This window comes from Macaca thibetana, chromosome X (genome assembly GCF_024542745.1).
Source record: "Macaca thibetana thibetana isolate TM-01 chromosome X, ASM2454274v1, whole genome shotgun sequence".
Taxonomy (NCBI): Eukaryota; Metazoa; Chordata; class Mammalia; order Primates; family Cercopithecidae; genus Macaca; species Macaca thibetana.
This window is the reverse complement of record NC_065598.1, coordinates 66,489,006-66,503,943: the sequence shown is the minus strand read 5'-3', so window position 1 is coordinate 66,503,943 and position 14,938 is coordinate 66,489,006. Positions and strand designations below refer to the sequence as shown.

General features: G+C 47.5%; 2 protein-coding genes across 3 annotated transcripts in view; both read left to right on the top strand.

Annotated features, from left to right (window-relative positions):
* Positions 1 to 14,938, top strand: part of PJA1 (praja ring finger ubiquitin ligase 1) — a 1,335,831-nt gene that overhangs the window by 191,941 nt on the left and 1,128,952 nt on the right. The window lies entirely within an intron of this gene.
* AWAT2 (acyl-CoA wax alcohol acyltransferase 2) lies at positions 5,390 to 14,735 on the top strand. Its single transcript, XM_050776269.1, has 8 exons — positions 5,390 to 5,507; positions 10,846 to 10,956; positions 11,305 to 11,375; positions 11,619 to 11,823; positions 12,058 to 12,232; positions 12,910 to 13,109; positions 13,333 to 13,522; positions 13,666 to 14,735. Exons 1-7 carry the CDS (start codon positions 5,423 to 5,425, stop codon positions 13,485 to 13,487), a joined length of 1,002 nt encoding a protein of 333 aa, XP_050632226.1. The 5' UTR covers positions 5,390 to 5,422; the 3' UTR covers positions 13,488 to 13,522; positions 13,666 to 14,735.

Sequence of the window (14,938 nt, the reverse complement as noted above, 5' to 3'; positions counted from 1 at the left end):
AGAGCTTCCTGCTCTGTTCAGGCCTGGTTTCTGTGCTGCCCCAGCCTTGTTCCTGACCCCTCTCCTATGCCGACCCCCTTTGCTCATTCATTCAATCAGTCGTTGAGCCACCATTTATCAGCCCTGCAATGTTCCAGGCACTGTTCTAGGCACTTAGGATGTAACAATGAACAAAATAGAGGCTCCTGATCTCAAGGAGCATACAGCCAAGTAGGAGAAGACAGATTAAAAAACAACTACAGAACTGCATACAAAATTGAAGCTGACCTTTGGAAGACAGGTTCCTAGTCTTGCTCTTGATTAGTGTTCTAGCCTCTTTTCTCCCTCTGTCCGTCCTCAGCAATGGTCTATGTACCCAGAGAAGCTTCTCCTCTTCCCTTTCCACATCTGCTGAAGGATTGCATAAGCATTCCCGGGAGAGTTTGAGACTTGTTACTGTCACCAGTGGCATGAGGTTGGAGGTGAATGTGAATGTTTGGGAAAAAGTGGCCATGTGAAAGCCGCCAATCCCAGGAGCCCTTTGGAAACAGGAAAGGTACATGTTACCCACCAGAGCAGAGGACAGTGACCATCTCCAATCCTCTGAGTCAGAAGAGGCCCGCTCTGGCACTTTCAAACTGTCATGCTTGATTTTCTTTGCCTTCCATCACTAATGTCCTGCTTTGGTTTCTTAGGTAGGCTCCCATACCCTGATCATTCTTAGTTTGCTAAATGAGAGAAAGCGAGAACTGGCCCTTGAACCAGAATCAGAAGAGATGAGTGGGCTGGCAGTGGGTGCTGGGCATGCAGGAAATATCCCTCAGCACAGTGGGGACTCTGCTGGAAGAATCTGAGTAAGCCGTTAAGCGCAGGAGATGGAGGCTAGCCTGATTTCTGGGGCAGCTGAGAAATTGGGGATGACGTTCAGACTTCGTGAGCCACTGAATGGGGTCTGCTCTCTGGATGTGCCAGACAAGGCCCGGCTGTGGCTGCCAGGGTGTGCCAACTGCTTTGACCATGTGATCCCGGTCTGATCATAGGGTTGCCAGATTTAGCAAATAAAAGTACAGAACCTGGTTAAATTTGAGTTTCAGATGGACAACAAATAATGTTTGAGTAGAAGTACGTCCCATGCAATAATGTTTTAGTGTAAGTATGTCCCAAATATTGCATGGGACATACTTACACTCAAACATTGTTCATGGTTTATCTGAAATTCCAATTTAACTGGCATCCTGTTATTTTACCTGACAACCCTACCTGGACAGAGTAAAAACTGCTATGTAAAGGAAGAACGACTGGCTTTATTTTTCATGTTTCCAGGAGCCTAGAGAGTAGGACCAGTGAGGTTTGAGCCTGGGTCTGAGAGCATGAGAAAAGATTTCACTGGCAGGGGTCTCAATGAAAGCCATGGAGAGTCTTCCCCTGAGTAGCTTGGAATTATTAATGGAAAACTCCAAGAACCCTTCCAGCTTTGACCATCTCTGAGTCTCAGAAAGTCCAGGAATGTTGTGAGGATAGAGTGGAGAGATGGTGGAGGGGGATAAGACTAAGGACTGGAAGCCCCCACACAATCTTGACCACTTCTCTGTTTGGTGTTAGGATGGGGGGGGGATGCACGCAGATGCATCAGCTAGGTACATGGCCTTCTTTCTGTGGACGAGAAGGCAGGGCTTCCAAAATGTCCAAAACATTCACCCTGCCATGGCTTCTGCTCCAGAATTTCTGCCATTCTTTCTCCACAGTGACGCTGTTGGAGGGAAGCCCATTCTGGGACAGGTTCAGTTTGGCTCTGGGCCTTCACTCCTCAGTGCCCCACTGTATCCTTCCCACCCCTTCTCTCAATGGCAGCAACGGTGGCAACCTGTGTTTGGACACCATTTCACGGTTCACAAAGTGATCGACCATCTATGACTTCTCTGGATTCTCACATGTCTGAGAGTGACCATTCATTATCTCCTATTTAGAAGTGAGGAAACCAAGCCTCAGAGACTTGCCCAGTGCCATATGGGCCAGGCCTCCATCCACTCAGGCATTTTCATAACAATTGTCAGTGAGTGGCTACTGTGTGGCCTGTGTTAGGGGCTGGGCACGTGAGAACAGTCAGACCCAGAACCACCCAATTCCTGCCCCTGAGAGCTCCCAGACCAAGATGGGAGAGTGAGGCATCAGGGGCAGGGGACAGATGTGTGAAGAGGTGGAATCAACACAGTTCCGCAAGGCCAGGCTTGATACAAATGAGGCCCGTCTCAGGAGTGTCTCAGAGGAGGGAGTGAAGTGGCCTCTCAGTCCCAGGCCTTCTTCTCTGGTAGGCAGCTCTTCCTCTCTTTTCAGGCTGCTGCGGTCTCCACTTGCTGCCTGGGTGCTGGTCCCTGGAAGTGTCCTGGGGCTCCACGCACTTGGCCCACAGCCCAACCCCAGCTGTGCTGAGTTGGCTTCTCCTTGGCAGGCAAGTGCAGATCCTTCCCACAGGGCCGTACAGAATGTTATTCCTCTGCCTCGTGCCAACTCCAGCCCTTCTGCCAAACAGTCTTTTGTGGAATTCTATGTTCATGGAGAATCCAACTACTTCTCCCCATCTCCACTGCCACCAACCTGGTGTGAGGCACTGTTATCTCTCACAGGGGATTATTGTCGTAGCCCCTCAAAGGTCTCTTCCTTCTTCCCTACCCTTTAGCAACTTAAGTCATTCTGACTTTTGTCTGCTCAAAGCCCTACAGAGGCTTCCCATTTCAGTCAGAGTAGAAGGCCGAGTCCTTATGTTGGCCTACAAGGCCCTCCATGAGCAGGCCTTTGCCAGGCTCTCTGCTCTCTGCCGTCACCTACTCAGTTCTTCTCGTTCACTTGATTCAAGTCTTCTTGCTCCTCCTCATGACCTGCCAGGGACACCTTATTTCAGGGGCTGTGCCCTTACTGTTTCTTCTGCCTAGAACATTCTCAATCCAAATTGCCACACTGCTTGCTTCCTCATCTCCTTCAAGACTTTGCTAAAATGCCACCTTCTCAGCGTGCCCGTTCCTGATCACTCCTTTTAAAATTGTAAAGCCTGCTCTCCCTGCCTGATCCCTTCCCACTGCCCAGCACTCTGCATCCATCCCTCTTACTCTGCTCAAATGTTTTTTCCCCGTAGGTTTTATCACCTTAGAACACACTATAGAATTAGTTAATTAATTAATTTCTATCATTTTAGTAGAAGGAGGAAGTAGACGGAGGAAGACAAACTTCCTCCACCAGAATATAAACTTCACAAAAGCACGATTTTTTTTTTTAGTTTGTTTTGCTGCCCAGAATGGTGCCTGGTATATATTATGTCCTCAAAATAATTAGATGTTGCATTAAGACACCCTTCCAGGCTTCCACCCTTCCATGTATTTGGTCTATAGGACACACCTGGCTGGACTTGGTATTTTTCACACTCGCATATCTCCCATCACACACAGACTTGGAGATGCCACCTACTAATGTGCACATACAAACGTGTTGACAACTAGATATGTATTTTCCCTTTGTATATATATGCTCACAGGCAAAGACCACATGTGCACATGTATGTGCATGAAAAAAGTCACATTTGTAAAAATTTTTTTTTTTTTTAATGAGACAGAGTCATGCTCTGTTGCCCAGGCTGGAGTGCAGTGGCAGGATCACAGCTCACTGCAACCTCTGCCTCCCGGGTTCAAGTGATTCTCATGCCTCATCCTCCGGAGTAGTTGGGATTACAGGCACGCGCCACCATACCCAGCTAATTTTTTGTATTTTTAGTAGAGACGGGGTGTCGCCATATTGGCCAGGCTGGTCTCGAATTCCTGACCTCAAGTGATCCACCTCCCACAGTGCTGGGATTACAGGAGCGAGCCACTGCATTTTTTTTTTTTTTTTTTTTTGAGACACAGTTTTGCTCCTGTTGCCTAGGCTGGAGTGCAATGGTGCAATCTCAGCTCACCACAACCTCCGCCTCCTGGGTTCAAGTGATTCTCCTGCCTCAGCCTGCCGAGTAGCTGGGATTACAGGTGTGTGCCACCACGCCCGGCTAATTGTGTATTTTTCAGTCGAGATGGGGTTTCTCCATGTTGGTCAGGCTGGTCTCGAACTCCAGACCTCAGGTGATCCACCTGCCTCGGTCTCCCAAAGTATGACCTTGAGGGAACTCTTTTTTCAAAATTCTATTATTAAAAAATTCAAACCTACAGAATAGTTTAAAGAATCGTACAGTGAACACCCACCACCTAGATTGCACAGATAATATTTTGCTATGTTTGATTTATTACATATTTATCCATCAATAATCCCTGTATCCACCCATCAGTATATTTTATATGTATTTCAAAGTAAATTGCAGACATCAGCGCTCTTTTTTTGTTTTGTTTTTTTAGAGACAGGGTCTCACTCTGTCATCCAGGCTGTAGTGCAGTGGCATGGTCATACCTCACTGTAATCTCTAATTCCTGTCCTCAACTGATCCTCCTGCCTTGGCCTCCCAAAGTGCTGGGATTACAGGTGTGAGCTACCATGCCCAGCCTAGTATTCTTCACCCCTAAACACTTCAGAATTAATGAGAGTTCTATATTTGTTTACTTTTGAGGTAAAATCCACAGGCAGTGAAATGTACAAATTTTAAGTGTATACTCACTGAGTAATGAGGTTTTGATCTGTGTAACTCAAAGTCCTATCAAGACAGAAAACGTCGCTGTTACCCCTAAAGATTTCCATCATGCCCCTTCCTAGTCAATCCCCCAGCACAGGTAACCACTGCTCTGATTTGTTTCACTACAGATTGGTTTTGCCTATTCTAAAATTTCATGTACACAGAATAATATACCCTAACATTTGTTTCTTCTTTCAGTAACAGTTTTATTCAGTACCTATGATAGCTCACAGACATACATGTGATGTCTCTTCAATGTGAGTAATGAGTTCTCCCAGACTGACCAAAAGGCTGAAGGTATTTCTAAGGCCTGGCCTGTGACCTCCTTCCCTTTGCCCTCCAATCACATTGTCACTGAGAGATCATAGACAGTTGGGCCTCAGAAACAGAAATGCAAGTCCTGTGTCCCATTTGAGCCCTGGGCTCCCTCCTGCCCATCACCCTCCACCATCCAGACTGGCCCTGGAGGCCTCTTGTCAGCTGCACGCCAACACTAACTTCCCACTCCAGGGCTTCATCCATATTTCTCTAGCCAAGTGTGCAAAGGAGTGTCACAATCTCAGTCCAGGCAATACCCAAGTGGGTAAAAGTACAGGTGAGTGGGCAGCTGGAAGGAACAGGATAAGCAGAGGCATTATGTGGTCCTGTAATTTTGTTGGGGGGGTGGTGGTACAGGGGCGGAGACTAGGCAGGGGCTGGAGAAGAAAATATTAAGAGAGGGAACATCACAGACTCCTGAGCAATCAGGGCTGGGCAGCTGAACAGCGCTTAACTGGAGCCACTGGGACGCTGGGCACAATGTTCTTGCCCTCTAAGAAGGACCTCAAGACCACCCTGGAGGTCTTTGCTGTTTTCCACTGGATCTCCATTGCCTTTATTATCAGTGAGTCTTCAGCCTTTGGTAGGGTGACCAACCATCCTGGTTTGCCTGAGACTGAAGGATTTTAGGGTTGCAGGATGTTCAATGGTCAAACTAGGGTTGTTCCAGCAAAACCAGGAAGGTGGGCCATGGTATTTGTGGGATCTGTGAGTGTCCCTGTGGGCATATGTGTGTGTGCATATGGGTGTGTGCCTATGCAGGGGTGTGTATATGCGCGTGTATGCACATGGGTTTTGCTGCAGGTGTGAGCCCTCCTGGGTCTACATTGGGGTGTAGAGGGCATGCTTTGGGAAGATTAGGAGCAGTTCCACTGAGGCTAGCCAAGGAAAAGGGCTTAGCTGCAATCACAGGGGCTCAAGCAAACCACCAGTGACAGACAGTTGGGTCAGGTGGCAGACTGAGGCTCTGGAAACCTCGTCCAGAGGAATTTGACCATTTATCCATCCATGTCTTCCAACACCTACACTACAAACACTTGGTCAAAGTTATTTCTATGCTGGCCACTGTGTTCTAAATGCTGAAACAAATCATTACTGTGGGAAGGGGTCCTAGAAAACATTCTCGCCTTTCCAGTGGTTCAGGTGAGTACCGGCTGGAGTCAGGGACATGAATTAAGTGACCTTGTAAACTATCTAGGAATAAAGAATGCAAGTAGGCCCTGGTGCACAGGGCTGCCACAGAGGCATGCCAGTGAATAGGAAGGGTGGGCATTCCTTACCTCACCTCACTTGTTTTCAAATTCCAGGTCTACTACTTACTATCTGTGCAATTGTTAGCAAGGTATTTATCCTTTCTGAGTCTTATTTTCCTCATTTGCAAAGTGAGAGCATTCAGGGTGTATTAATCAGGATGGTCTAGTTATGCCGTGCTGATAAATTTACCCTGAAATCTCAGTGGCTTAACCCAGCAAATGGTTACTTCTTGTTCATGCTGAATGTCCAACATAGGTTGGTGGGAGTCACCGCTCACTGCGGACACTAATACTCAGGCAGATGGAGGCACCACCAAATTGTGTCGCTGCAAAATGGAACTTGAGGGATTACCACAGCATGGGAGGGAAAGTGAATGGAGAACTCATCCGCAGTCCTTACTACCTCCACCCAGAAGTGACAGGCAAGAAACCATTAGCTGTCGCCTCACTTTGAACGTCCTTAATTACTGATGAGATTGAGCATCTTTTCATCTTATCAGCAATTAGTATTTCTTTTTCTGTTAACTGCCCATTTATGACCTCTGCCCATTTTTCCCTTGAATTTGAGTTGACTCTTGAAGGACAAATAGGAAATAGACGAAGAAAGGAAGAGCATTTGGGGCAGAGAGTGGGCAACACATGGAAAAGCTAGGATGGCAAAGGGCACATAATGCATTCAAGAAGCTGCCAGTGGTTAAGTGAGGTGGAGGGTGAGAAGTACAGAATTGGTGTTCGATAGATATTGAATGAATGAATGAACAAACAAGAGAGGGAAGAAGGAAGAGACTGGAGAAACAGGCAGGGAACAAATTGTATAGGGCTTTGTAAACCATGGAAAGGAGTTTGGACTTTTTCTGAGAGCCATGTGGAGCCATGAGGGAGATTGACACAAGGTGATGGCATCAAAGATTACTCTAGCTCTGTGAAGTAAACTGATCATAGGAAGATAGAAGTGAAAGGGGCAATGCCAGGTAGGAGGCTGTTGCAGTAATCCAGATGGCAGTAATTTGGACCAGGCCATTAGTGATGGTGATGCAGAGAAGAAGAAAGAAGAGGGGAGATTCAAGAAATTGGAGTCGAATTAATAGGACTTGAAGATGGGGACAGGGCATGAGAGAAATGGAGGAAGCAAGACTGAGGGATCAGGTCCCAGTGTGAGCTGGCAGGGGCGCAGGTGGAGCGGAGAAGGGTTAAGGAGGAGAGTGGCTGAAAGGGGATGAGTCCAGGGACAAAATGGACTCAGAGGACTCCTAACTGGAGTTTGACTTTGGGTATACTAAGAAGTACAGAGAGGGCAGGCAGAAGAGCTCTCGGTCCTGGCAGCAGACGTGGGCTGCCAGTGTTTGCCCCTTTCTCACTAGCTCACATAGGGCAAGTGGGGCAATGGCCCTTCGGAGGCCTCTCAGCTCTTCACTCTAGGAGTGCAATTGAATCCATTTGGACCGTAAAGGCCTTGAGAGAAGGCCCTCCCAATAAGTGAGGGAAATAGGGCAGATATTGGTATTTTAGTTCCCATGTTGCAGATGAGGAACTGAGGCTCAGCAACGTCTTTGGTCACACACAGTAAGTGGAAGATCCAAGATTCATCACATCACAGGGCACCCTACCTGAGGCCACACTTACCAGATGTCCCCAGCACTGCCTAGGTTTGAGCAGAGCCTAAAGGAAACTGGGAGGTGTCCTCTGGACTAGGCTCATGCCTCTCTTTACTTCTTGAAGAAGTCAGTAGTGTCATATGGTGCTTATCAAAACCCAAGAACTACTGGCCTTTGCTCCACCCTTAATGCTCTTTCCCAAGGCAGTGCTTTTCAACTTTGTTGGTTCTTTCTTCTGGAATTTACTTCCATATTTCTAAATCTTATTATTTGCTGATGTAACAATTTTAGACATTGTCTATTGACTTCCTAATATGGAAGATGAGAATTTGGCTGTATACACTATCACTGGAACTTCCTCTTTCCCCATCCTCCCAAAATTGTTATAGCACAGGTTTTGGTTAAATGCCTATGACTAGAAAATATGATTCATAATTGAGCTATTTAGTCACCAAGATTATATTTCCTTTCCCGTGGAATTTCTTGTTTTCCCTGAAGTTAATAATTGCCTCGTTTTATTTTATTTTTAATGTAATATTTTAAAATCAATTTTTGAATCTAAGTACTAAATATTTTATAGAAATAAAACTTTTTCTACTTAACATAAGGATTAAAAATACCTAATTCCAATCCTAGAAGTATCATCATTGCAATTTGACAAAATAATTTCAAAGTTTATCTGGAAAAAGAAACCGTTGAGATTAGAAAAGAGGAAGCACAGTTGTGAACGTTCCCTATGAAATGTTGGGCAGAAAACTGTTACATAAAAAGCTTCACAGACTCTAGAATTCACAGATAAAATTATTGAGTACAGGTCGGTGGCAGTGGCTCATGCCTGTAATCCTAGCACTTTGGGAGGCTGAGGCAGGTGGATCACTTGAGATCAGGAGTTCGAGACCAGCCTGACCAATATGGCAACAACCCGTCTCTGCTAAAGATACAAAAATTAGCCAGGTGTGGTGGTGCACACCTGTAATCCTAGCTACTGGGGAGGTTGAGGCACGAGAACTGCTTGAACCCGGGAGGTGGATGTTGCAGTGAGCTGAGATCATGGCACTGCACTCCAACTTAGGCGACAGAGCAAGACTCTGTCAAAAAAAAAAAAAAAATTGAGTACAGTGGTCTTGAAATAGGCACACAAATTTAATATTTCATAGTGAAGCATCCTAAAGCCATTTAGGGGATGAGTTTCTTACCACAAAGTATCAGGAAAATCGTTCGTTTCATTCAGAAACTCTAGTTGTAGCCTTACTCATACCATGCACTGAAATGAATTGTAGTTAATTGCTTCATTTTACTTTTCTTTTGTTATCTATTAGAAATCTATTAGTTATCACGAATTCACCCTCTGAATCTCTGCAGACATGTCAATCTCTCAGTATGGGCAAATGCAACAAGAATCTAAGTCCCCTCCATCATTTTATTTCCTTTAGAACATCGCTGCTGGAGCTCAGCATCTTCCTGTTACAATTTGGCCTCATGCACAGCTGTCACCTTCAGGGCCCTTGAGGCACCTTGGGTGCAAAATTTAAGAAAGTGCTCACTCTCAGGGCTGTGCAAGTGATGGGCCAGTACTTGCATGACCTGAGAGTGAGTGTCTTGCTCAATGTTGTGCCCTGGGCACCTTGCTCACCTCTCCCTATCCCTGGCCCCGCTTGCTGCCCTCCTTCATTGGGTCATTTTTTTCCTGGATTCTATGCCTTCCTCTTTCTTGGTTTACTCCCTCATTTTGGTGAAGCACATTCTCCAGTAGTTTTCTGAGACAGGAGCATGGGAGACAAATTATCTGAGACTGTGTGCATCTAAAATTGCCTTTATTCCACTTATATACTTGATTAATAGTTTGACTGCTTATATAATATCTTAGCTGTGTCTAGTGTAAGTATTTGAGTCTAGAGTCTATTTGGTTCAATTTTTCGGGGAACAATCTTCCCATCATCTAGTTGTGTAGGGGAGGAGAGGGAACCTGGGGTTCTAATTCCTTGGCAGACTTTCAACCTGTCCTCCAGTTTTTCTAGCCCTGTGCCTCATCCCTGCCTCTTGTGGCACCTGATGCCTCCAAATTCTGAATCTTTCCTAGATCCTCCAGTGCAAATAGGCTCACATCTTGTAGGCATCCCCCTTCAGGTAACTAGATTTTAATTTTTTTGTTCTAAGTCAGTTACCCCCTCCTCCATCTGCTGTCCCATATGGAAATGTTTTGCTAATATCTCTTATCTGCTGTTGGCATCTCATTAATTCTCTTTCTCCTTGTGGATCTATATTTTAAAAAACATTTTAATGATAATTTTCATGGAGCTCCAGCAAGAAGTCAAGGCAAAAACTTGTGTTCAATCTACGATGTTCAATTTGAAATGTTCTCTGTCTTTTCTAACCTTTTATTGACCTACTTTCCCAAATAATCTTACTTACGGCTGCCTTAAAAACTGAGTTCAGTAATAATTCTGAGTGTGGCCCCCTATGACTCATCTCTAGTAACTCTTCCTAACTACACTAACCTACAGCGTTCCTATCTTACTGGAACTTAATACAGCCCAGTACCTTATTCTATTCCGGTTTGTATTTTTCTTTGTTTCCTTGCCATCTGGTGTGCTCCCAACTGGGCTGAAGGTGGGTTTGTGCTTTCCCTGGTATTCCCTTAACTAATGCCTCAGAGAGAAGACATGGAGAGGGGGATGTGAATTGGAGGAAAACTGTTCCAGGATTCCCCACCTCTGGTGGCCCACCACTGGCTCACTGCCACTGACCACACTGCAGGCAGAGCCCAGTGCAGTGCTGGAGCAGGGCGCAGGGAGGAGAGGGCTTACAGTGTGAAGCTCAGCTAGGGAGGAAGACACCTTGCCTTCTAGACCTGAATCAGGTTTCCAAGACCAGATAGGAGAGGGGGCTGGGGACATGGGCAGGTGGGCCAGGTGCTGGGGTGAAGAAGTGAGAGTGTTGAGTGGGTATGTGTGAGAGAGAGTGCATATGACTTTGGGATGGACAGAACTCCAGAGATAGGGTAAGTATGAGGGACCGCTTGAAATTCATTAACTCTGGTCTGGGCTTCCTGCAGCAACCACTGTGACCATTGTCAACCTCTACCTGGTGGTGTTCACACCATACTGGCCTGTCACTGTGCTTATTCTCATCTGGCTGGCTTTTGACTGGAAGACCCCTCAGCGAGGTAAGGGTCCTGCTGGTGCTGTGTTGCCACATGCTCTTTCCCCTTCTCTCATCACAATCCTGAGAGGCTCTGGCCAATTCCCAGACAGCCCTTTAGCCTGTCCCTCCCTGGGCTAGAGAGGCTGAGGGAAGGGGTCCTTTTAATGTGGTAGAAAGGCCCAGATCAGAACTGGAGTAGGTTAGGGGAGGGGCAGCTAGTGAAGCAGAAGCTAGGCCTGTCCTAAATTGCCCTGATATGCCCACCTCCGTTGCCACTTAAGAGGCCAGGAAACAGCAGGGGGTGAGAGCATCCTAGGGCAGGCCCACAGTGGGAATGGACAAAGCTTGGCTGCATTGCCTCTGTTTTCAGGCGGCCGCCGGTTTACCTGTGTGAGGCACTGGCGCCTGTGGAAACACTACAGGGATTACTTCCCTCTCAAGGTCAGTAGCCCCAGGTCCCCACTCAGGCCTGGGCTCAGCCCCGACTTCAGTGCTAGGAGTTGGGTCAGGCTAGGGGTGGAGGGTGCCATCCACATTGAGGCTCTTGAGAATGACGCCCCCTGGAGTTGTACATTGGACAATCTGCATGGCTAGACCTAGCAGTCCTTTTCTTTTCAGATCTCTGCCCAAAAGAGGAGTTCTCTACCCTGGGGATAGCCCTCCTGATTCTACTTTCTTCCGCAGCTTCTGAAGACTCATGACATCTCCCCCAGCCGCAACTACATCCTCGTCTGCCACCCTCATGGGATCTTGGCCTTTGGATGGTTTGGCCAGTTTGCCACAGAGGCCTCAGGCTTCTCCAAGATATTTCCTGGCATCACCCCTTACGTGCTCACACTGGGAGCCTTTTTCTGGATGCCTTTCCTCAGGGAATATGTAATGTCTGTAGGTAAGTTGGCTCCTAGGACACAAAGCCAAAGAAAAAATGGCTCCCCAAGGGAGAAGTGTAGGGGGATGCATGAGAGCAAGGCCAGCTCCCGATCCCCTCTGGTCTGAAACAGCTATCATAGGCTCACCTGCCTGATGTGAGGCTCTTTGCACTGTCCCTCCTTTGAAGCAGTAGAGAGGAAATGTAGGGGTTTGGGAAGTGGCCAATGGCTGTTTGGCTTTTTCTCTCCACCAGGGATCTGCTCTGTAAGTCAATCCTCCATCGACTTTCTGCTGACTCATAAAGGCACAGGCAACATGATCATTGTGGTGGTTGGTGGACTGGCTGAGTGCAGATACAGCCTGCCAGGCTCTTCCACCCTGGTCTTGAAGAACCGGTCTGGTTTTGTGCGCACGGCCCTTCAGCATGGGTAAGGACAGCTCCAGTCCAGGCTGGGGGAAGAGATCCAAAAGTGTTGCAGGGAAAGAAGAAGACGGGGTTTTGAGGAAAGGACATCCACAGAGAGAGAAGGAAGTATACAATACATTCTTATGAACTATGGTCATCAGGAAGATAATTTTTTTTGTCAATTAAAAAAATAAATAAGTTAAAAAAAAAAAAAAGAGGGAGGAGGAAAGCCACCTCTGGGTTGAAGAGCTGAGACCAGGTCCTGGAGGCGTTTCTGCTGAAGTAGAAAGGGCAGAGGGCCAGCCCTGAGCCTGTTCTCCCTCACAGCAGCCTCTCATCTGGGCCGGTCCCTCTATACAAGGGGACTGGCAACAACTCTGTCTCAGAGAGAGCCAAGCTTAGCTTGTGTTAAAGTGAAGAAAATCAACTGGCATGGCCCTTGGGTCTTACCTTCCACCGTTTCAGACCCAGGGGTTCCCAGGAGGGTCTGAGCTTGCCTCCTCCTTTAGCTTACTACTGCTTTGCCCCCACAGGCAGCCAGGGGTAGGCCATGGAGCTCCCAACTTGGACCTAGGCACAGCTGGACTGAGGTCTGGGAAGCCTGTAGGCAGACCCAGGGATCACGGGCCGTCAGCGTGTCTGGCATTTGACAAAGTCCCTACCTTTCTGGGCTTCACAGGATATGCTTTTGCTCTGCAGGGTGGCTCTAATACCTGCGTATGCCTTTGGGGAGACGGACCTCTATGATCAGCACATTTTCACACCTGGTGGCTTTGTCAACCGCTTCCAGAAGTGGTTCCGGAGTATGATACACATCTACCCCTGTGCTTTCTATGGACGTGGCTTCACCAAGAAATCCTGGGGCCTTCTGCCCTACAGTCGGCCTGTAACCACCATTGGTGAGTGGGCCTTTCTGCTGGCAGCCTCAGTCTAGGACACAGGATCTAGCTCTGAGGCTGAACCTCAGCTCTGACTCTGCTCAGAGGCAGGGAGGCTGGCTAGGATGAGTGGCAGCTTTTTGAGGTGAGGATGGGGATAGTCTGGGCTTGAGGCCTGGGGCCTATTCTGAGGAATGAACTATTCTGATGCTTTTCTCTTTTCCTTCATTGTCTCCCCTGGCAGTCGGGGAGCCTCTACCAATGCCCAAGATTGAGAATCCAAGCCAGGAGATCGTGGCTAAATATCACGCACTCTATATTGATGCCCTACGTAAACTGTTTGACCAGCATAAGACCAAGTTTGGTATCTCAGAGACCCAGGAGCTGGAGATAATTTGACAGACATCCCCAGCAGCCTTCAGCCTGGCTGGAAGGTATGGACCCAGTGAGAACAGGAGGACAAGAGTCACCTATGGGGCTCCTGCTCCTGATTTGACCAGTCCTCCTTATGGGGAGGGCCTGTTCATTTGCTTGTTTTCTGCACTCCTTTTCCCACTTCATTTCTTTTTCCTTCCAGCTCTTTTCTGCCCTTTCTTCACAGCTACAGGAGACAGAGTCCCAAGAAACAGGGAAGAGCCTAGGGGAGAGGTGCCCTGAAGGCACTTTGGTGCCAGCATTGAGGAAAACAATGGACAAAATAAAAAGCCCATGTTCTGATACTGCGTGTGCACCCACTCCTCTGTTTCGAGGGCTCTGGGATCCCTGCGCATGTCTCTCCTTCTCTAGCTGTCAAACAGCCCCATCTCCTGGCATTGAGGAGTCCTACTTCCTACAGGAGTAGGACTGGGACCTGCAGAGCCAGTGGGCTTTGAGTTCAAGCTCCACCAACTTCAAGCCACGTGACTGTGGGGGCAATCAGTCACCTCTGAGCCTCCTTTCTTCATCTATAAAATGAGACTATCTGTCCCCTGCTTACCTCAAAGGCTGTTGGGAAGATGAAACAATATTGGATGTGATTGAACTTTATACACTGGAGAGCTACGTGAACCATTTTCTTTTCCAACCATTTTCCTCATTTCCTGTCCCTGAGCAAACAATGCCCTAAATACCCTCTGCTACCCACTAGCCCGCACTCAGTTTCCGCCTCATAAAGCTATAACAGAATAGGTTGGACTCAGGCCTAATTTTCTCTGTTGTTCCCTCAGCAACTTGCCTATACTTGCGTGGCCCTATAATTCTGCCCTTTGTTTGAGAGTCAGCCAGCCTGCTCAGGATGGAAACGAGGCGCCTGGCTTTTAGCAGCCATAAAGAACTCTCCTTCTGAATGGCAAGTCTCTCAGACTCTTGGTCTAATGGCTGTTGCAATGACAGGCTACAACATTTGGCTCACAGCCCTCTCATTCCATTCCTCTTGGGTGGGTGCCATTTGGTCCAGTGATTTACCTGCATTACGTTCGTCAGTTTGGTCTACAACATCCTGCGTGTTTACTGCAGTGTGAGCTGCTGCGTCTACCCTGGGTGCCTGCCTCATGTGATGATTTGTATACAGTGGCCAGAGACATGCTTCTGCTTTTCTGCTGTCTTTGTCACTTGTTGTGCCAGAGATTACATTTTCCCTGAGCTTCCATAAAGTGTTTTTAAACAGTCTGCAGCTTTCCTGTGACTGGTTTCCTTAAAAAACAAACAAACAAACAAAAAACTCTAAGGTGGCTAGAGGACCAGCCTGGGCTGCAACACCCAGCCCATGCATACCTGGCCATTGCAGATTTGTCGTGGTCTACTGTGTGCACATTGCTCCACCTATACGATGGCACGGGGGTGGGCCCGGGGAAGCCAAAAGATTGGTGGGG